At 37.8% G+C, this 23,745-nt stretch overlaps 1 protein-coding gene across 6 annotated transcripts in view; it reads left to right on the top strand.

The window, feature by feature from the left end:
- The first annotated feature begins 1,379 nt into the window (after positions 1-1,379).
- The window catches only part of LOC117794496 (protein sickie), a 43,050-nt gene continuing 20,684 nt past the window's right edge, over positions 1,380-23,745 (top strand). The window contains exons 1-5 of one of the 6 annotated variants that reach the window (XM_034635117.1): positions 1,380-1,936; positions 2,420-2,564; positions 2,639-2,947; positions 7,535-7,920; positions 8,007-8,158. In XM_034635117.1, the coding sequence (XP_034491008.1) occupies positions 1,525-1,936; positions 2,420-2,564; positions 2,639-2,947; positions 7,535-7,920; positions 8,007-8,158 (1,404 nt within the window). In that variant the 5' untranslated portion in view covers positions 1,380-1,524. Of the gene's footprint in view, positions 1,937-2,419; positions 2,565-2,638; positions 2,948-7,534; positions 7,921-8,006; positions 8,159-15,570; positions 16,406-23,745 lie in introns of those variants that run through there. The other 5 variants (XM_034635123.1, XM_034635122.1, XM_034635120.1 and 2 more) reach the window with 5 other exon arrangements.

The raw sequence follows: 23,745 nt of genomic DNA, 5'->3' as shown, positions 1-23,745 counted from the left end.
TTTAAATAAATAGCATTGTTTATTATAGCGGCGAGACCACACGCCCAATTAGCCATGATATATGGCCAAGTTTGGCGTAAGCGATTTAGACATGAAATTTGATTGTTGACTTTTTATGGCGAACAATCCTTTTTGGCTAACTTGAGATGGTTTCCGTTAGCGAAGACCAACCCTCCCCATACTCTTACCTCCGTCTTATTCCATTCTGTGCGCTTCTTTTGTCATTTTAATTGAAAATATTATACTCCTGTCTGCTGACGCATTTCCTAAATCCACTTGGACAGTTTGTCAATACGCTTTGTCGCCTTTGTGCTGCAAATTGCAATTGTAATCGCACTTGGCACTGTTATTTGCCCATCGTCTAAGGTTTATCAGTAGGGGCTTCTATTGTTAGGGGCCTGTCAAGTTTGTTCAGTTTGTCGAGTCTTCCGACTATCCCTCTCTGTCCATTTCTCTCTTTGTCGCAGTCTCTCTCTCTCTTGTCTCAATTGTACGCTGATTGTCAATTGTTCAAGTTGGGCCTCAAATCTAACGCTTTGCATTACAAAATTTATAAATTTATATATTATGCCACATTTGCTGTTATTTAACAGCGCTACGGTAACGTAATTAGTAAGAACAATAACAATAAACAACTTGCTTAAATTATCCATGCAATTAACTCCAAATAAAAATTAAGCGAATTCGCACGTGGCGTATACGCAATATGCCAGCCACTTCAGTTGTTGTTTCTTTAATAATTAACATTGTTGCTATTGCTCTTTTGCATAATGTACCGTAATAAGCTTACAGCTGACCAAGACGGCAGTCATCGAGCAATGAATCATCATTTTTTGGCTGTTTACACTTCTGACTTTTTCATTTCTTTAGCCCATAAACAATTTGTCTTCAAAAAGTTGTTGAACTTTTTAAGAAAATGAAAATGATTTACATTATGAAAGAGCTTTCACACTGTGTTAAAATTTCGTGTTAAAGGCAAGATTTTCCAACAGGAATTGCAAACTTTTCTTTAAACAAAATGTATTTCTTTTTTTTGTTATTAAACATTTACCAACACGAATTGCAAACTTTTCTTTAAACAAAATGTATTTCTTTTTATTTTTTAATTAAAAATGTATTTATTTGTGTACAATATTCGATATACTTTGAGCTCGTTATACATCGAGATGTACATACAATTTGTATTTATTTTTATCATTTATTAAATGCATTGCCAAAACATTGTATAATGATAATAAATAAATAAAACTAGAAACTTAAACTGAATAACTGATTGCTACATTTATTTATTTCACGTACATTTTATTTAATTTTTTTTTCATTATTTAAAACTTTAATTAACCTTTGACTTTTTTCTCTTCTCCTTGCAGCATTCGCAGCAGTCGCGGGTCACTTGATAGCATTGGAACCGCCGCGAACGGCAGCTCGGCGGCTAGTCAGGCCAGTTCCAGTGGCAGCGGCAGCGGCACCTGCAACAATATTAACAACAACAACAATAATAACAACAACAACGGCAACAACAAAATGGATGGCAGTCCACACCATAGGCCAAACTCACGAAATGGTCGCGATAATTGGACCAAAATGCCGGAACCCCTTAACGGCCACAAGGTGGATAAATCGGAAAAATCATCACCGTCGCGTCGCAGCATGGGCGGGGGTAGTGGGAGTGGCAGCTCCTCGAAACAAGGCTCGCCATCGTCCTCGTCACGCACCAAGGGAGTTCCGCCCAGTTTTGGCTATGTGAAACGTGCCAATGGCAGCATTGCGTCCACGGCGGAGCAACAGAATATCGCAATGCTCATGGCCGCCGGTGGTGCAGGTGCAGTCAATGGCTTACCCTGTGGACGCACCGCTCACGTATCGGCTGTGCCGCGCACCGCCAACGGTCGTAAGGTGACCGGTGGTACTCAAACGTTGCCCAATGATATCAACAGTAAGTTGACTATAAATATTCATATGCACAAATTGTGTATATCCATTTGTCCGTGATTAAGTTTGGTTTAAATTAAACTACCATCACTGCGGACGGCAGTCTGCGCTAGTGACAAGCGCAAAGGGTGCCAAGGGCGACTTGCAATATATATACAGGAAGTATGGAACATGTTCTACGACTCTCCGTATCAAAAAGAACATCAATCGGGCAACTTTGCTGAACTTGTTATACCTCAGCCGTCTCTTTATCGATTTCAACTATTAATATCTTAAGCGTTTTCCCAGAATTTTAAATCGTACAAAATGTCGCAAAAAATATCATAAGATTGCCGTTTAGAAATATTCTGTTATATTTATTGTTTGTAAAATGAGATTTTTCCAATATTATTTTTCTATCAGTATAAATGGAAGAAAAGAAGTCCAACATATATGCGTATATTTCAACTTTTCAAAAAAAACGAATTATCCAAATCTTTACCCGTAGAGTTGCCACCAAACACACAGCACCGCAGCTTTTCGCTGACGGGACCGACGGCGACGCAGCTCAGTCAATCCATACGGGAGCGATTGGCCACCGGATCACACAGTTTGCCAAAGCCAGGCAGCGATATGCATTTGTTCCAGCACAGGTAAGAAAACTGAAAGAAGAAGATGATTTATAGAATAATATTAAATGATTAACCTGTTTACTTTGTTACCGCAGAGTCTCGACACGAGCGGGTGGAACACGACACGACGGATCATTGTCAGATACGCAGACATATGCGGAGGTAAAGCCGGAGTACAGCTCGTATGCGATGTGGCTGAAGCACAGCAATACGGCGGGCAGTCGCCTCTCGGATGGCGATGCCATTGATCAGATGCAGATTGGTTCGCCTGCGATGACTCGTCATGGCCAGAAGATGATCCACAATCGCTCAGCTGGCGGTGCAGTTGCGGGTCAAATGCCAGTTCAGGGCAATGAATCACCCTATGTGCAAAGTCCGCGCATGAATCGCAGCAACAGCATCAGGTGAGTGCTACATAAATACTCATAATATGAAATGCATGTCCAGCCCTTCTCTTTGTCTCTCTTTATCTCTTGTTCCTAACTTCCTATATTTTTCTCTTTTTCACATTTTGCGTTTATCCTTAAAAGCTACTTGAAAGAACGGACATATCCAAGGTGACTTTGCCTCACAGATTACAGTGTTTGTCACACACTTTTCAGTTGCTCTTTAAGTTGCATGCCTCGCCCATTATTAACGTCGCACTCCAAGACAATCAACGCCTCAGTTGCCACTTTTGCGCTTGTCGCTCACTAAATGTGTTTGCCTCTTGCAATTTACATTTACGTGTTGCATACTTTGCAGCGTCGTCAAATTATACATATTTTATGTCTGAAACTGTCTGTGTGGGTGTTGTTGTGGGTGTGTGGATGAGTATGCTTCAGTAGACGCCTGTCTGACATAAGACGTTGTTCTCTTTACGCTTTTCGCATGTTTCAGGAATGGAGTATTTTTATAGTTTCATTGGACGACTAAGAGCTGTAGGAAAATTATATAATACAATTATGGAATCGTGCAAGGGTGTTTCAAATATACAAGCCAACCGAAAACCAATGAAAATTCCTATATATGGATGGCTTTTGATTAGTTTACATTTCTGGAACACTCCTAATGCAGTCATTTTACACAAATTTTGAACACTGCAAAATAATCGCAAAACCAATTCCCAATGCTTTTAAATGTCAAAAAAATTTTTAGCACATTAAATCAAATTTTAAATGTATTGACATAAATGATTTACTTTTTCAACTTGAATAAAATTACAAAAAAATTAATTTAAAATCAACATGTTTAAGGTATATATAATATACCATAGTTTTGATAATATTTGATATACATTCGCTAGAGTCGATTTTTGTGTCTACGAAGATATATCAGAAAAATTAAATCTCTTGGTATCTGCAAAAGCAATTGTCACACCTGTTACTTTCTTTCGTTTCGTTTCTTTAGAAAAGCTCCCAAGACTAGCTTGGATATTGCCTATTTGTTTCTGATTTAGAAACTGATCATTTTAAACCTAGCATTAAATACGTTTTAGTCAAATTTCGGTCTCGCTATAATTTTGACCAGACGAAACTGATATATTACATTACTATTTATATACAAAGTAAAATGCTGAGCAATATAACTGAAATATGTAAAGAATGATTTTAAAATAATTCAAAAATTTAAGAATCTATTTGTTTATTTAAGCTTATTATTTATGTCAGAAATATGTGTGTTCATATACTTGAAATATCCTTATCAGCAATTCCACCATCATTCTATCATTCTTTCACTTAAACCTGATGCATCTACGAATAATATCCTTTAACGGGTAAAAAACAGGCATGCATCCATTATATATACGTGCATGTATTCGTGTTCACACCAAGTACAATATATATTTATATATGTACATGTGTAATGAGCTTTTTTTCGCTTGCCCGCCTGAAAGTATGCAAGCAATTTGTAATAGTTTAGTTTTTATGGACGAGAAGGTCGCCATATGTTTGTTTGCCTTAGCCATGTCTGGTGCATATTTTAAAGTTTCAGTAAAGCTCACAACATTTGGTAAACTCTTGAGTTGCCCGTTTCACGCCCAAACTTTACCGATGGGCTTGGCTTGGGCCAAAACAGACAATATGAAAGTTGTGTAAAACAGCAAAGTGTGCAGAAAAGAGTACGAGGAATGAACACGAAATGGAAACGAAAAGCAGAGGGGAGAAGCATAAGTGTAAATAACAGCTCTGAAGTCTGAAATGAAAGACAGAAAGAAGTGGGGAACTGAGTGAAGAGCTGGCCAGATTATTATTTGACATGTCAATAGGTTTGTGAACCTTTGACTCGGCGATGGGGCACAGCTGAAATGAAAGTTTACTGCCATTGCCAGTTGATGTTGTTGCTGTTGTTTTTATTTTTACATTGCATTCTTGCCATGTCAGCAGTTGACTGCCATGTAGACTCTCAAGTGCTTCATTAAAAAACTTTACCAGCGAAATGGTAAAGAAGAAAGAAAATAACGAATACCGACAAAAAAAACACATGAATAAAGTGCAGACCTAAAAGAAAGTTCGCCAAAAATTGCTAACGGATTTTTGGAGACTTTTTTAAATGGAAATATAAATTTTGAACATCAGATGGAAACTATTAAATGAAAGATACAGTAACAGAATTTAAATTTAAATAAAAAGTTCAAAATTTTAGTATTTTTAAAATAATAAATGCAACAAGTAAGAAATTAATATGTTTAACTTAAAAGCTCTGTTTATTGTTAAAGATGCAAGAATTTTGAACAACTAACTCGAATTTAGTATTTCACTTGAACCGCTCCTGTTTTTTGGCCAAACTAATGTGCTTTTAGCTGTCTTGGCTCACATTCTTGCTTTCATTGCATCAATTATGCAAAGGGAAGTGAAGTGTGGAATGTGGCAAGTGACGCAGGCATGGGGCAACAACATTGGCCAACACCAGAGTAACCAGTTTCGGTGGCTTGTTATCAAATTTTACACCAGAACAGAGTAAGGCGAAACACAAACACACACAAGAAACACACCCAATGTGTTGTTGTGCCAAATACTCCAGAGCGTAAAGTACACGCTTTAAAGCGTTCTAAAAGCCGCAACTAACACACATACATAGACATGCAAACCACAAATGCAAACATGGAAAATTTGTGTAGACGAAGGCAGATGGAAAAGGCGTCATCCACACATGACGTATACGTATTATTAGATTTGCATGCGAAACGCTATTAATGTCAGTTATCAGCAATGTGAGCAGCAGCTAGGACACAGTAGAGTACAGATTTGTCTCTCTTTCTCTCTCTCTCTCTCTTTCTCTGCGGTCACTTTCTAAGCTTCTGAAGGCATCGTATTTTATGACAATTTGTCGAGGGATTTGGCATGAGAATGCACAACTCGCCACACCATAATGTTATCAGCAACACACATTCAAACACAGACAGAAAGACATGTACAGCTGTCAAATTGGAAGAGTTGCTGCTGACAAAATTAAACGGAAGTTTGAAGTGACGCCTGAAAGTATGCAACCCTCGCATACAGATTGGCCTAATAAACAGCACAACCACATCGGAAATTTGCAAGTGTCTGGCAAATAGCCCACACCACATTATGGGACACTACCCTACACCACACACCACATACCAAACACCACAGAACAACAACAAAAAGAGAAATTAAGTCATGTGGTCAGTTGCAATCTTTAACTGCACAGTGAACAGAGAGTTAATTGAAGCATCAAATTTGGGTCAACGTTTTGTCACTTTGCAACATTACAATTAATGACAATATACATAATTAATAGCCAATAAGTTAATTTATTGCTGATGCTTAACATCGATTTTAATTAAGGCAATTCATTTCATGAGTAATAATCACTTTTAAATCCGTTTTTATTCATTAAGCTTTTCATTTATTGAGAATTTTCTTAAATTCATTTAAGAAACTCTTAATCCAATTTATGAGGTGCATGTTTTGTCGTTGAAATCAATTAATTATTAACTCAACTTTAAAAAATTTATGAATATGTTTTTCGCGACAAAGCGGTTATAAAATTCGTAGTCTACGATGAATCCTAAGAAGAATTGCCCAATAAACCATATGTCTCAAATCAATATCGAGCTTCCCCTTTTTTCGAGGAAGGTTTTCATGTGTTTTCTATGGCGAAACTGTCTGTGTGTAAAACTTACCAAAAAAAAAAATAAAGACAGGAATAAGTAGGCGGTCTTAACTAGTTTTTGTTTAATTGAATTTTAAACATAAGCACTTTTGTCAAGTTTCAATAAAAAAGTTAATTTAGCATTAATTTCAAAATTCAATTGAAAAGAGACCGCCAACTTATTCTTATCTCTAAATTTATCATGAATCGCACTCTATTTGGGTTTTTAATTTTTTTTTGTTTTAGAGGTAAGTAAGTAAGTACCTAACAGACAATTAGCAATATATGAAATACTTATAACTTCTCTGTAAAAAGTTGAAGCTTAATATTGATTTTAGACCTATGGTTTCTTGGGCAATTCTTCTTAGAATTCATCGAAGATTACGAATTTCATAACAGCTTTGTGAATTTTTTTTATTACATTCAAATTGACCCACTCTAATGTTTATATTAACAATTAATTTTACCAACACTGTTCGCCAATCAACTATTGTTATTAACGTTCCATTTCATTATTAAATCTTTCCTTAAAATGATCATCAAATTTTAAATAAGTTGTGACAAACAATTTGTCAAGTGATAAAAATGCTCATATCTTATTTTGGAGTAGTTTCAAAATAAATTAATTTAATTTAAAAAAGCAAATGTAGTTTATCCCCTTGTCAAATATATTAAATGGCCTGCAAATACTATTGTGTTTTTTAATCTCAATGTTCATTCACAATAATGTATAAAATCCACTTATAAATACAATATAAGCTTTATAATCTCATCTTTCATGCACAATCACAATTGCGTTTTCACGCAATTCTGTTGCAATGTCATAAATCCGTTTACATCTGTCTTTTTACCACATTTTATGACATAATGCGTTTCGGTTCAATCACTCGCAGATCCACCAAATCGGAGAAAATGTATCCCTCGATGCTGAGCCGTGGCGGCGAAGTGGAAATCGAGCCATATTACTGTCTGCCCGTGGGCACCAATGGGGTACTCAGTGCCCAGATGGCCGCGGCCGTGGCCCAGGCTCAGGCTCAGGCACATGCTGCCCAGGCTCAGGGTCATGTGGCCGGCAATGTGGGTGCCGTGGCCTGGAGTCAGCCCACATCGCCCACGCCCCTTAATCGGGGACCTTTTGCGGGGGCTGCGTCCGCGTTGTCACCCACACATGGCTCAGCCGGAGCTGCCCTGGCAGCGACACATGGAGGCGGAGGCGGAGTTGGAGGCAACAACATTACCGCCTCGCATCGTCTAACATATCCCAAGAAGAATGATGAAGGTAAGTGCAACATAAGGCTGAATAAATGTATTCCGTCTTCCAACTCTCTCTCTTATATATTTACAATTTGCATTTCCAATTTTCAGTTCATGGCAGCGCCGCTTCGCTCCTGTCTGGAGGCAGCTCCTTATACGGTTCGGCGGAGGAGCGACAGGCGCATGAAATACGCAGACTGAAGCGAGAACTGCAGGATGCACGTGAACAGGTGCTCAGCCTGAGCAGCCAGCTGTCAACTAATGTAAGTACTCATGCCCATAATTCACAATTGTTTTCAAGCTTTGAGGACTGAACTCAGACTGACACTCAGTTGTAATCTTCTGATAAGTATGGGGATGCAAATGGTTAACCAACTATAAATTATGTTGGTAGAGTCGAACATGTCTATAAATAAAATTTAAAGAGTTTTGGAGTCATCAATAAAGAGTTGTTTTTAGGGCATTTAGATGACACTGACTATGGTATCATATTGAGTAAGAAAAGTCAACATTTATGATAAATTTTAACTGAATTTTTATTTAATATTTTTAAATTCCTTATATTGTAATAAAACGTATTTAACAGTCATAAGAATGAGTAAATAATTCTTCAACAAAAAACACGCATTAAGAATTTATTAAAAACTAGCAGATTTATAGATCCTTTATACAGTTCCTTGTGCACTTCTAAGCTGTGAAGTTCTAAAATCTAAAATATTCTTCCTAATATATGCATTTTTGTTATATATGTGCATTATTATAATAAAAAGTTCATATCAAAAATCGTCCCGTAATTACAGATCCTCTATTACTAATACTATAAATAATTCACTGCTAAAATTTGACATAAAAATAAAACAGTTTTTATCCTATAAATTCCGGCTTCAACTTTCTTACCTTGAACAAAGATTTAAAACTTGCTGCATTGTGTAATTTTAAAAGAACATATCTTGACAGCGTGTATAACACACTTTAACGGTTGGTAAGAAACTTTGGCTAATTGCCAGTTGGGGAATCATTTAGTTGGTGCCTCGAAAAGGCTGCAACACTCAGGTGCAGCTGTCGCAGCATTTTGCGCAATTCCATTGCCTACTTTGGGGCGATGCTCAAGAATGCAATTGCCGCCATAAAAATACAAGTATAAGAGAAAACCTGGTAACAATGTTGCGGCTGCTGTTAAGCTTTAAATTGCTGCAGCATAACTTCAGGCATACCGTCTACATCCTTTCCCCTTCCTCTTCTCACTGCACTCACCACTCTCCTGTTTTCGATGGTCTCTGTGGTATTTACCTTATCGGATGCTGTAACTGTCGTCGTGCCGTGGAATTCATTCGGTTCGCTTATCGGGCCGTAGTCGAGTCGCATTTTTGTCAAAGCTGTGAGCAACTTTTACGCTAAGTTGCCTTCTGTCATATTCTTTTCATCTCTCTCTCCTTTCCTTATTACCAGTAGATTCTTATGACTGTCTCTTTCGCTGTGTGCAGCTCAAGTTGTCAACAAAAGTCACGCAAAAGTCTGATAAACTTCCGTGGCAGTCGAGACAGAAGTACTCCAAACGGGAGTCAAAAGTTGTTGCCTACTTTGGGGCGTAGAGTGGGAGTTTGGGCTGTTCCAAGAAGCGAAATTGTCTGCATGTGAGCAGAAGTTGATTTCATTGTTTTCTCTGCATATCTATCAAATAACTCGTCAACAATTTTCATCATATGGACACAAAATAAATAAAATAAACTTTAAATTGCATTTCCCAGTTTGGGGGCAGACTGGAGGCAATTTCTTTCTTTTTTTTACGTCTTGTAATGCTATAAAGTATTTTATGGCCTTTCTGCACCCACACAGACACAACACATTTCTCGAAATTTATCGAGGCCAGGCAGACATTTTAGACATTTCTCCAGACATCCATAAATCTGTACTGACTGAGACCCCGTCTCAAGGTCAAGGCGTACGTGTGAATTACTCGTTGAATGCCACTTGATGGATTCGATGAATTTCCCGTCATAAACTTTTTTGCTTTTCATCATCAGTTTTAAGTGAGCTTTAAGCAGCTTGAAAGTTTTTCCCAACTTTTACCAATTTCCACAGCCAGTCAAGCGTGAAAAATGTCATTTTCTCTCGCTTGTCAGTCAACCGACCAAAGGAACAATAATAAACTTTGGTACAACTTTTCGACTCTACTGACCCCACCTCGCCATCTCTTTCACTCCCTTTATTCTCTCTCTCTCTCTTCTTATCGCTGAGCAGCTGCCATAAAAGTGCAATGAAATGCGTCTTGTCTAAGACAAAGTCAGAAATACGAGAATAATTGCAATGAAGTTATGTCTGGCAGCATTTGCTGTTATTACCCGTATTATTATGGCATTGAGTGAGTTCTCGTTTTGGTCCGTCAGAAAGGGGTCGGGGCGGTGTGTGGAGTGGGCGGGGTCACTTCTAACATGATATGTGTTTGCAAAGAATTTATGTAGTTAACTACAAATGGGTCGTCTCTGATGGCCTCAAACTGCAGTCACATGTGCTACAATTTCATTGAAGTCTTAGAAAGTTTAAATAGCGATCATTAGCCCAGCAAGTCGAGAAAGTAACCCTAATACTTCTGCAAGTGCAGTCAAGTTATGTTTTATTAACTAAGTAAGTAAATTTAATATATAATTGTATTTTATAGTGACTTATTCGCAATAAACGCAAAATACATGCAGTAAAAAGTGATAAGTGATATAAGAAAACTTTTGTCTTTATGAGAGAAAAACGGCTTAAAACATGTTTGTTCTTTAACTGATTGACTTAAAACTGATTTCAAAAAATCTAGACCACTTATTTTCAACAATAAATTCAGAACAAATTTTTGGAATGAAAAAACTATTTAAATTGAATTAGTATTTAAAATTTGTGATCTAATTTGATCCCATGAAGTTAGTTGCTGATAGACAAATGCCACATTTCCTTTTTTGCAAATAATAAAAATTTTTAATAGTTTTGACAAACAGTTATCAAAAAAAAAAAATAATAAATATTTTCTTAATTGTTGTTTTGTAAATTACAACTACATTTATTACAACTTAATTAACTCATAAAACGAATGTCGGGGCGTACCAACTTGGCCTATTGAAGCCTTTAACTCTCTATTGGCAGTGAAAACATTAAGTGTTGCACAAATTTAACTTTTTCACCAAACAATTCTTGAAAAGATAATGCAATGATTGCCATAGAGTTGATTGTGCTCAATGCCACGCCCACTTTATGTTTGAATTTGAAAAGTTTTTTAATTGCCCATTCGACGCTTTCCCTTGGCGTTGGTTTTCCCTCCAAAGCTGATCCAGTGACTGAGACTCGATTGCGCCTGGCGCTTAATTAATTTCAGCTGTGAGTAATAACATCATAAATGCCAATCCATTCCCCTTCTCCTTTCGTCTCTTGGCCTTTCATCTAAGCCTCTTCACTGGCTCTGTCAGCAGTTTTGCGGCATATTATTTGCTATTGGCTTTTTTATTGACAGACATCGAGCAATTTCACTTTGCGGTCGCACAAAGCAACAAAAGTGAGGCGCAGTCCTCAGTCCCAAGTACCCAGAGCCCTGACTTTCCTCCCTCTCCCTTTTCTCCCTTCAATTGTCATTTCACAGTCCTCAGTTATGTCAGCTGAGTTTGCTTTGTCAGTTTTTCATATGGTATTGCGTGGCAGTAAGATGCAGTTCTTAAATTTTCTTTAATATTTGCTTTGTATTGAAGAGAAAACAAGTCGGAAAGGCTATAGTCGATATTTTGACCATGGAATACCCGTTACTTATTTCAATATATATTATAGTATTTTATAGAAATTAGTATAAAGTAGTAATTTTACTACTTCAATTTTTGCCAAATTTGGATACTCCATTTCTTATAGTCTCTGAGATCCTTTTGTTCATACGGACGGACAGCTGGACAGACGGACATGGCTATATCGACTCGGCTGTTGATGCTGATCAAGAATATATATACTTTATAGGGTCAGAGATGCCTCCTTCTTCGTGTTACATACATTAAAACAAACGCAATATACCTTTAATAACGGGTATAAAAAGCCCTTCTTTCCTTCTTTAACTATAGTAAATTTAGGAGTTTCAGGTCTCGTCACTTCAAACTAAATCCAGACTTAAAGTTCCGTGAAGCATCTGACTAGTATATTAAGCTGTATCTCTTCCTTGGATGGCCTTTTTTCACATTTTGTTAATGTTTTTAGTTATTCCAGACTGCTAACGACAACTGCAAATTGCAGCTCTCTCCTCTCTTTCTCTTTCAATTCCATTGCCCCATTTCCCGCTATCGGGCTAAGCTTTATGACAGCCGCTAATGCACTCTCTTGCCAAAAAGAAAAAGGGAAATAAATAAAAAAAAAAAAATGAGAAACATAAAGAAGCTTATGAAACTTCCAACCTACATCAACTTTAAACAGCTTTGGCTCTTTTGCCAGCTACAAAAACAGAGACCTCAATTGAGCAATCTTATCACTGACCATAAATATTAAAGCACAGCAATATTAACAACAACAAAAACACTATGCTACCCAAGAGGCTCGGTCCAACCACAATTCAAGGCACAACAACAACCAACACTCAAAACGAGTCTCGAGCCACGCAACGCGCCCATTTATCACGCACTCCAAATTGACCCAACTGACCGATGGTCACACACACACACACACACACACACACACACACGAAGACAAACAACACACACATATAAGAGCATTAAAAGCGTGATAGAAAAACCCCCTTATCTCTCAGCTAATCCCCCCATCAAAGAATATATGCTTCTGCCTCGAATCATAACTATGTATAAGACGATCGCCGCAAGCGTCAAATCCGCTGAGCAAAAGCAGATGAATCGCAAACAGTATCAGGGAGTGGGGAGAGGGGAGAGGGGAGAGGGGTAACAGAAGTGTGCTGGTTTAAGGGGAAAGTGAGTTAAAGCAAAAGATAACAAAAAGTCTTTCAAGTTCTTCATTTTAATTGATTTGGGATTAAAGACAATTCGCTTGTCAATATTTGTGCCACTTGAACCTCTTAATAAAAACTCTAGTGGATGGGAAGAGGGGGAACCTGGAACTATAATAATAATATTTAAGTTCTGGGCATGTGGCATTTTGTTTTCTACTAGGCAAATAGTTTAATGGACTTTAAATGAGCATCTGCTGAAAGTGGTCGCTTGTGTGACAAGTGATAGTTGAGCAGAACATTAAATTGAACAAATAAACCATAATTTAGTCAAATCTGTATATATACTTACATAATCTATTGTCTTACTTCATAATATTAACCATTCCATTGTATTTCTTTACTTTTAGGTAAGTGTTATTCCGTCCTCTATTCATATTATCTAAGAATTGGTATGTACATTATACAAGTAGTTTGTCCGCTTTTTAATTAATTGATGGAGTACGCCAAGAATAAAGTATTAATTATCGCCACTAAAGAATTTAAAAGTTCTTGCAAATATAAAAATATTAATACTTCTCCTCAAATTTCATTCTTTTAAAAAGCTTTTGTCCTATAAATTGATAATATTACATACAAGAATTTGTAATGATTCGCAAAGACGTTTTGCGTACTTATTTAGATGTTCATTAATTTGAATTGGTATCTGTATTACTATGCATAATTTCTGCCTCGACTTTTCCTAGAAATGAATTCTGATAGCATTTGTAAGTAAATATTTATCAACAGTAAGCCAAATGCCTAATCCCACAGAGTCTTGCGGCATCAGAAATCAATTGCTTCTTTTGCTAATAACCCACATATATTATCATTGTTGGTATCTGTACCAATAAGACGACTTAAACTCTTAACTTACGCCAGTCAATGACTTCTCCTCCAGCTCCGACGATGCACTCCCCGTGTCCCTCAGTCCCAACGCATTTCACATGAGTTGGCAAAAATGAAGAACCATAAGTTGAGAAGAGATGAGGCAGCAAAGTTCATATACATTTTGGCTGGAAAATGCTTGCCTTGGCAAATGTCGAGGACGAGGCCAAGCTCCCCTCTGCTCCTCCCCCATCGTTTGTCCCAAAGCCAATGGCCAACGGCGTCTCAATTTAACATAATCAATCATTTTTTAAGTTGGTTTCCCTCTTCTCCCTGCTCTATGTCAACAATCAGACTCGTTAAACAAACCCCAAAGTTTTTACAACTTTATTATGCTGGTCTCGCCCCCCTGTCCCTTGTGCTTTCCTTTTTTCTTTCCCCTTAATCGCGATTTTCGGTTTGACTTTGTCGCTGGCGTTGGCGCCGCAGCGTCTCGTGCTAAAAATAAATGACGCCAGCACATAAAGCGACTGCACCGAACTCCACACCCCTCTCCCCAATCTTTCCCCTTGGGGTGCTTCGACTAACTACAAAACACAAATTTGCACAATTTTTTTTACTCCTTCCTCTCGCTCTACACTGCGCAACTTCATTTGCCAACGTCGTCGTCCTTTTCACACAGGAAGCTGCGTCTGTAATTTTTTTCTCTCTACGCTGAATAGTTTTGCCAACATCTAAATAAAAATCGAGTCGATGGGGCAGAAGGCGACGGCGACGGCGACAGCGACGTCGGCAGTGTCGCCACTTTGGCGCCAGCTGCTCGCCCCAGTCACCGTCTGCGTCGTGGCTCCTGTGGCAACAATGTCCTGGACCGGGCTATGTGTTATTTTTGATGCCCTGTAGGGCATTGGGTTATGAGATAAACCATCGTTTTAGAAACACAAATTAAACTACAGAATTGAACTCTTTTAGAGGTTAAAATCCACAGGCTTTCAAAATTATCTTAAATAAGGTAATGGAATTCTAATACCGAAAGAAACTTTAAATAAATGATAAATAGCTCTATAGAAAAACTTTTAAAAACAATTTTAGAGCACGAAGATTTTTATGAATGTCCTGAGAAATTACCTTTTTATTTTAAGTTATATACTTAAATTAATTTTTTTAGTTTACACATATGCTTTTATGAGAAAATAATTATATTTTAAGGTTATTTAATCCCATTTAAAACTTTTGCATCGTGTTTAAAATTTTAGAATATAATTCCAACAAATTTTAAAATTCATTCAAAATAAAAAGAGTTCTATTTGAAACTTTTGATGAAATATTATATATGTATATATGAACATAACCCTCAAAAATCTATTTCCACACTCAATACGCTCATATTTAATATATAATTTGGCTAATTAGAATAATGGTAGCGTATCGTTGCTGTCGTATGACTCTGCCCCATCAATAACTGTTTTTGCCGTTTTTATGCTGTTATTTGTTTTGTCGCCGCCGTCAAGCCGCCGCTGCTGACGCCGACGCCGACGTCGTCGCCACCGCAGCCACTGCTGCGTCGCAGCAGGACGCTTGATGCGTCTGCCGTTGCTGGTGCTATTTGGCTGCCAAAGGATTTGGGAGTCGAGTGTGTCATATTCAGTTCCGCATTTGATGCGGCAGACGTCGGAACGCACGCACAGCGCCTAGCAACATTTCGGAAGGCAACCAATAGCTTGGCCTCATGTTGCCAACGCACTTCACATGTTGCTGATCGTCGGACAGTCGTTGTCTCGCTCGCTCATTCTCGCTGTTTGTAACTGACGTCACGCTCTCTGCCAAGACATTTCGCTCTCTCGTTCTCTCGCGCTCTTTTCTGGCGCGCTCTCAACTGATCTTTCTCAACATGTTGTTAGTACAGCGTCGACTTCTTAGCGAAACGGACGTACTGCGCGTCGCCCTCTATTTTGTATCTGTAGCGAAAAGTATCTGAGAGCCGAGTATCGTGTAGTACGTTAAACGTGAGAATCGCTCAAGCTACGTACATACGTGATCGTGTTTGTTGTTTATTTATTTAACTGATTACTGAAGTGTGTGAGGCCAAATCCAAGCCAAGTGTTGCGTGAATTGTGATTTAAAGAAAGGTTCATTGAGCATATTTTTGTTGTGTGTTGAAAAGCTTTAAAAATCTATAAATAAATTATACCCAGGGCCTTTAAACGTGTTTAGTGTTTTTGTAACGTGCGATAAGCGAAACGAAAAGAAATAAAATAACAGCAAAATAAATACATATTTAATGGCAAACCGGTCGCTGGATTCTACGGGTTCTCCGAGCAGTGTAAAGTTCAGCTGGTCAGTAAACAAAACAACAAAGTGAACCAAAAACAAAACCAAAATCCAAAAATCATTCCAATTATCTGTCGTATGTGACACGAAAAGATAACAAGCGAAATTGCATACAACTGTTTAAGTTAACCGAAAGATAAAAAGATAAAAATTAAAGCAAATAAATAAACAAAATGTTGCCGCAACATTTGCGATGCGGAAGCTGAAGCACCATAAAAAATAAACAAACAACAACAACAAACTGTGCCAGCCAAAGAGTGATCCAATAAAAGACCCCCGGACCCAAATTTCGTCCCGCTCAAAACCCCAAAGCGTGCTCATTGCTAAAAGCCTATCCAATATCCCCTAATATCAAGAGTGTCTACAGTGACTCGACTAAAGTTACATACAAGTTGCACAATCAGCGGTACACAATACAACAATACCAAATATATAATGGAACAGGAAAATCTGCAACATCAGCTGGGGTACATACTACGAGAATACGAGTATGTGGAAAGGGAAAACCGAGACAAGGCGAGACGATGTGACGGGGTGTGACTCGGTTGTCATAATGAAACGCAGTTATTGTTTCTCATCAAAAAGCAACAAATTAAGCAGACAGCGAGAGAGATACAGATACATGTACTGAGAGAGAATGAGGGAGAAGAGACATATTGCAAATGGTAGAAAAGAGTGCAACAATGGCAAATTGTTTAATGGAGCATATCGAAATAAACTGGGCAAATTGTTCATAGGGTGCATCCATAGATGTTGAAAGATGCAGGCAGAGGCTTAGGCCTAAAAAGGGGGTCTAAAAACAAAGTATTTATGCAATGGCACATACAATTCTATATAATACTCCATATAGTAATTCTATGTCAAAAAGTAGCTAAGCAATAAAGATCATATCTTGGATCGTTTTTATATTGCTTACCTACTGTTATGTTATTATATCTTTCGCTTTATACTTCTTTGAGAATCGTATCTTTATGACCAATCACACTCACCAGACACAACAATGTTTCTCGTCGGATGAACTGTTGGATGTAGGGGTACCGAAAATAAGAAGTCTGGTCTGGTCTGGTCTGGTCTATTGTGCATTTGTTCAATTGCAATTGTTGTTTGCACATATTTTATGTTAATTACAATTTTAAATAAGCCATGGATGTAAAACTTTAAGATGAAATTGCACACTTACACATTGATTTGTTGATGCTACCTGCTCGGTTGTCAGATCTCGTAGAACCCATTTCGGTTAGCTGCATTTGCCATTTTATTTCTCTGTGTATTTTTGTTCGCTAATGGCAACCCAAAGCCCGTGACAGGCCAATATATCACAGCAAACAGAAACAAATCCCAAATAAAATAAAAACGAAAAAAGAAAATAATCAAATTAGGTCTGACTGTACAGTGTACACATGGCGATGTTAGCAGCATTCAATCCGAAATTCCCAGCACCCTCAACCTCACCCTCACCCTCATCCTCATCCCGACAGCACACACATGTGTGTGCCACGACGACAGCTGTGTGTGAGAGAGTCTCCTGTACCTAACGGAGGTGTAGTCGCCTCGGCTTTAGTAGTGTCACCCTCCCCGGAACCGCTTGCTTTCATCTCCAGTTTCCCCCTTGAGCCGCCCCGAACGACTTTGCGCGTTGCGTGCGATCAATTAATTGAAATTTTGGAAGTTCTCAGCGTCACCCTCGCATCCTGTGGCTCAACTCTCAAATATGTATACGAATATATACTTTTTTGTAATAAATTCTTATTAGAAGTTGGCGCCTCTGGAATGCCAGGAGGGGAACATCCCCAAATGTGAGATTTATGAGCCTGTGAACAGTTTTGTTTGCCGTTGTCTTGAGATTATAATAATATATTTGAACTGCAAAGTTCAACACAAGCGGCTTTTAACTCAAGTATTTTAATTGAAAAAATATTGCAATTAATTATGCTGCAGCAGAGCTCATTTTGTGTGTGGCGCAACGCCTGATGAAGATTGATTTTCGTTTTGCTGCGAGGAAAATTGTCAGGCGCAGCTAATGAAAATTGTCGCTTGCTAGAGAAAATTAATTTTGAATTTAAGCATGCAGCCGTTACTTTGAAGTTTTTTTTTTTATTGCAGATTTTCTTTTGCTTTTTCTATCGTTTGAACTGCCGACACCATCGACGTTTTCCTGCAATTTTCCTCATATGCAACGTTCCATAACTGCTGCCCGTTTTCAAGGCGTGTAAAAAGCTCCATTTCGACTTCCTCATAGACCCTAACATCTTTCCACTCTATATAGTCTTTATAAACAAACTGACATTTAAATCAATTGCTCTTCAGAGTTTGTTTCCTTTAAAGCGAGCCGCAGTTTTACGTGAATTTTCCAAAACAATTTCCATTGATTGACTTTCTCGACTATCATTGCTCCGACTGTCAATGTGTGTTTGTTGGCATTTTATTTGCCATTGGTAGAGGCTACAGAGACACAACAAACAAACAAACAAATATGTTATGTAGTAGGATAGATACCCTATACTCTTAAGGTTTTGAGCTTTTTAGAATGATTTAAATATCAATTCATTTCAAATATCAATTATATATCTAAAATAAAATATAAATTTATTGTCTCTAGTCTGAGATATGCTTATCCCTCGACTGCATATCTCATTCAATTTATTCGCAATGTTTAAAGGGTATAAACATGCATGTCAACTGCTTCAAATTGAGTCGATTAATGTCGCTCACCTTCCGCTCCCTCCGCAAACGGGTCGGAGCCAAACTGTCTGCCCCGGCAGCTGTGGAGTGTTTTGCATTTCTGTGTTTGTCCGCCATGTAAATGCTATGTAAATATTTGTGCAGTCCCAACAACGGTTCCAACATGAGAGCAATGTCTCTACCCAACACCTTCAACAACAAATACCAAAAATAAAAATACTAAATGCCTGGCGCGGCACTTAATTAATAGGCACAATTTTATGAGCCTCAATTGTTACCCGAAAACCCATTCGATCCCAGACTCAAAACTACCGAGCTACTGTTCTACCCGGGGCTAATGACCCGTAAACAGCTACAAATCTACGGCGCATGGATGGCATGCTTAGGTATGGGAATAATATTGGGTGTAGGATGCTACCTGTTATACAAAGGGTTGTCCACTGGAAGCTTGGGAAAATGTGTGTCTCTCAATGTCTTGGGCTGGGTTTAATTGACGGAATGGCGGCGACAACCGGGCGAACCATATTTTTTCGGGTTTACAAAATGTTAATTAGCAGGAGGAAATTGGTAAAGAAAGGGAAAGAAAGTCATAAAAGAAAAGCAATTGATGTGGGAAAAACGGCGCTAAACATGGACAAAGTTCTAGAAGTAGAAGAAAAAACAATCATAGAAAGTATGGAAATATGAGGAAACTAGCAATTAATATAATTTTCTCAGAAGCAAGAGAAATGTTATATAATATTGATGGCATAATAAGATGGATGGGAATTTAGAGAGTAAATAATAAGTATTGTTCCATGTCAAAAAGATTTCAGAAATCAGAAACGTGCTTTGAAAAAGAAATTAACTTACTCGTATTCAAAATCTTACTTAATATCATAAAAAAATTTTAAGTAATACAAAGAGTATTCTGGGCAGGAAGGGAGCAATGATTGGAATCTACTACTCTCTCCCTCTCTCTCCCTCCTTCGTCAATCTCTCCTCTTCGCTGTTTTCAAATTATAGTTCATCAAATAGTACTTAATATCTTCAGCACTTGGGATCAATACTCGCAGTTGACAAAAATAATACTCTAGAGAAATACAGAGCAACACGATAGGACTCCACTAGGGAACTTCGTACTCAAGCACTACTGATATCATTAATATCATAATTACTTTAAACTTGCAACCCGTTTGAGTGTCGCCTGTTGCATTACACTAATTAGCTGTGGTCTTCTCAAGGTTAGCATTTTACCTAGGTTGCACCTTGTAAGGTTGACTAATTGGTCTCTGTTCACTGCTCGCTGCTTGGCAACATGTTGCCATCTGCCTCAGCTGCCACAGCGACAACAGTTGCTACCTATGAGCATGTTGCAGCCGTCTTTGGCACTTAATAAACAGTCATTATCAGTGGCTTTGTCGTCTTTATAAAATGCGACAGAGTCGCACCTTTAAAAAGGGCCCGGCTTGACTTGACTTTTAAAAAATGAACGAGCTGATTGCAGATGCCTCAAAAGGTTCAAGTGAAGTTGCGCCCAGCTACAAATCATTAATCAGCTGCAACTAATATTTGTGATACTCGTAGTGTTGCAAGAGTTCTTGTTGTTACAATTACTAGAACTGGTTGCACTCTGTTGCACAGCTGCTTTGATTACAGCACTGCTGTTGTTCCCCTCTCTATCTGATTGGTATTCTGCTCCCCTCGTTCTAATGACTATTCTGGTGTTGCAGTTGCAGCCTTTGACAAAATACAATGGCGACCTACGTGCAACCGATTGAAATGAGGAGCGTCCTAAATGGAAACTTACTTCAAGAACTCAGCCCCATCTCAATTCTAGGAATTACAGTCCATAGCCCTTTTGCTCTTATCTATGTCTCGTCCATTTAGTGCTTCAGTTTCTCGGGAAGAAGACTCCAAAATTTAATTATCATTATGCCGCATTATCTGCTTTAGTTCTTGCTTCTTCTTCTGTTTCTGGCCGCCGTTGATTAATTCACGTTGATTAATTCATTATGCATAGAGTCTGCACTTGAAAAGTTGATAGGCAATCTTTTGATTTAATTTTTCAAGATTTTACGAAAAATTATTAATTTCAGCATCACATCATTAAGTGTCACAATTGTTTCTTCGTTTTTTGTATTTTATGTTTTTTAAAAATGATTAACTTATTATTTTGTTGCTTCCAATATAAAGTCTAGAATTATTTTGCTAACAATTAATATTAGCAATAAAAAAAAAAAAAAAACAGTTTAAATGCTTATTTTGTCATGTCTATAACAGTCACAAATTTTAATTCGATTTGTCATAATCTATTTTTTATTTAATATTTTGTAACTCCATCGATATACTTTTTCTTTGGCTCTTTCTATTGAATAATCATTTTGAATTTTCATTCGAATAATCAAAATCTAAATTTGTATTTTAAATTAACAGGATCCTGCCTATTTCTACTCTTCTTTTGTGTAGAAACTCTTTTAATGTTGGACAATGCCATCTCGCTTGCACCTTAATCCTCGCACCAGCTGCTTTGCTAGTTGTTTGGTCTTATTGATGTTGTTGTTGTTGTTATTATTGTTATTGTTTGTCATTAGTGGCACCGTCCAAGACAAAGCGCATGTTAAAGAAACATAAACAGAGTCCGACCCCTTAACCCTATGGCCAGGCTGGGCACTTACCCGAAATGCATACCCGAAAATGAGAAACAAAAAAAAACGAGGGGAAATAAAAAACGAGAGAAAAACTTTTTCATTTTCATTATTATTATTGCCCACGTTGCAAGATGGGGCTGCTGATAGTATGACAGAGAGCGACCCAGCGACGAGACGACCCAAAAACTCATCAGCATAATCAACAGAAGCGCAGAGTCGAGGTTGGGAGGGGGGAGAGTAAAGCAGCGAGGCAATGTTGCATGCAACATGCACAAGATACGAGTGATTGTTGCCTGACAGCACGTTGAGAGTTGAGTCGAGAGCCGGGCAATGGGCAAGGGGCAATGGAGCTGTTGTCAAGCCAACGAATAGCATCTGTGTACAAGTGTATTCTATATGTTGGATTTAGATGCATATATAATAATTTCATGTTGTTGTCCATCAAGTGGACAAGTGGGGATGCGGGTGTTGCACGAACGGTCGACCGTCTGTCCGTCTGTCTGTCTGTCTGGCAATTGTAATTACTGCAAGTCGAGTGGAACTCAAAACTAAATTTGGTATCCATTCTTTTATCATTCTCGAATGTGAGTGAGTGGAAGCTTATCAGCATGCAGGCACATCAAATTCGAGCTGCATTCATTATCTTAAGTATTCAAGCTACGCAACACGTCTATCTGCCCCCGGGTTGCACCTTCATCTTGAGACTCAAACTTAGACTCGTTGATAAATTGTTTGTTGACGTGATTTGTATACAGACAATTCGATTTGGCTCATTTCGTTTTTGATTCGTGTCGATTTGATTGGATTTCGATTTCTTGACTTTGCATTTGTTTTACTTGAGGCTTGGCAATCCGTTGACCGGTAGCTACAATTGAGTTTCTTGCCACAGTCTACAGTCATCAAGTACGGGTGCGATATGCAAATTGACGAGTATGTTTATTCCGCAAATGAAAGCTAACTTCGGTTTATTTTCTTCCAATTTTCACATGTTTATTTTGCTTTTGTTAGATATTTTCTACACGATTAAGCGTGTCTGACAGATTGATGTATGTGTTGATATCTGGAATCTCGTCTGATTTCCTTCCTCTCGGCATTTCTCATGTCGAGTCTGGTCAAACTTCGTTTCTTAACATCGAGATACTGTATGTATATAATATTTTACAAGTGTATCGCTGTTCAACCTATCAATTTAATTCTTATAATTCTGTACCAAGCCAATCATTAGATCTTATTTTCGCATCAACATTTTAAAGATTTTCAACTCACTCCCATCTCTATGCTTAAATTAGAACATCTGTACGCTATTTGTAGACCTTGTGTCAGTGCATCTGATATTTCAGAAACTGCATCTAAGTATTTTATTACCCACATTTGCAATCCTTAATATACATTTACAGCACCGCATTTCAATTGCATGACAGCTTTTTTTACAATGCGTTGGCCTTTAATTAAATGCACCAAAGCAGCAAATGTATATATATATAAACTAGTACGCCATATTAGTATACAGATGCGGATACGTAATGGACAATCCCCTTGACGAGTCTGACGTACTAGGAAAGACACACTTAAAAGTGGTTTCAGTTTGTATTATACCCTCCCCCATTTACGTTCACTTTAAAGCCTCTTTGGCTCAAGTTACATGGGCTAATGTTGTTATTACAGTGTGCTCTAAACTTAAATTAGACTCAATTGTTTATAATTCTCAGTCGCATATGTCAAGTGCGTCGTTCGTCGACCACTTGAGGAAGTGCCCAGCCTTCATCTCAAGCTCTCGATCTTCCTCTTCGTTTCCGTCTCGATCTCGATCTCGATTTGAAACTCGCTGGGGTTAGACTCATACAGAAACTGGTTGAGTTCCACTTTTGTTAAACTTCCACCCGCTAAATTCAGAGAAAAGAAACTGAATAGACTCGACTAAACGTCGACTTCTCACAGCAGGTTTCGTGCCCAATTAATGCAGTTCGATAAACGATATAAAATCTTTTATAAAAACTAACATTTTTTTTGTTTTTATTATTTTGGGTCGCTAAAATGTTGGCGCTCCCTTTCGGCTCACTTTTTTGTATTTTTGCATATATAAATAAATAAACATGCATTAAATTATAAATTCTATGAGCGATAAACGTTTTTTGATAAACCTTTGAATAGTTTGAGAATTGAAAAAAAATTTGTTTTCTTTAAAACCGAAAATTCGTCTATAAATAAACTATAAAAACGATATTGATGACGTGCATGAAATGTTTATAGTCTTATTTATGTCTGTGATGTCATGTTTTCTATAAACTCAAATATAAATAATATACACTATATCTAAGGACACCTCAATAATTATATGAACATTAGCTGTGAGTGAGCTGCTGCCATTGGGAACAGTTCTCCAACAGTATCCAGCAGCAGCATCAGGAAAAAAAAATTGTCCGAATCCAAATTG

The sequence above is a fragment of the Drosophila innubila genome (assembly GCF_004354385.1).
Source record: "Drosophila innubila isolate TH190305 chromosome 2L unlocalized genomic scaffold, UK_Dinn_1.0 4_B_2L, whole genome shotgun sequence".
In the NCBI taxonomy this organism is placed as follows: domain Eukaryota; kingdom Metazoa; phylum Arthropoda; class Insecta; order Diptera; family Drosophilidae; genus Drosophila; species Drosophila innubila.
Note: the sequence above shows the minus strand (reverse complement) of the source record. Positions and strands in the feature narration are given on the sequence as shown.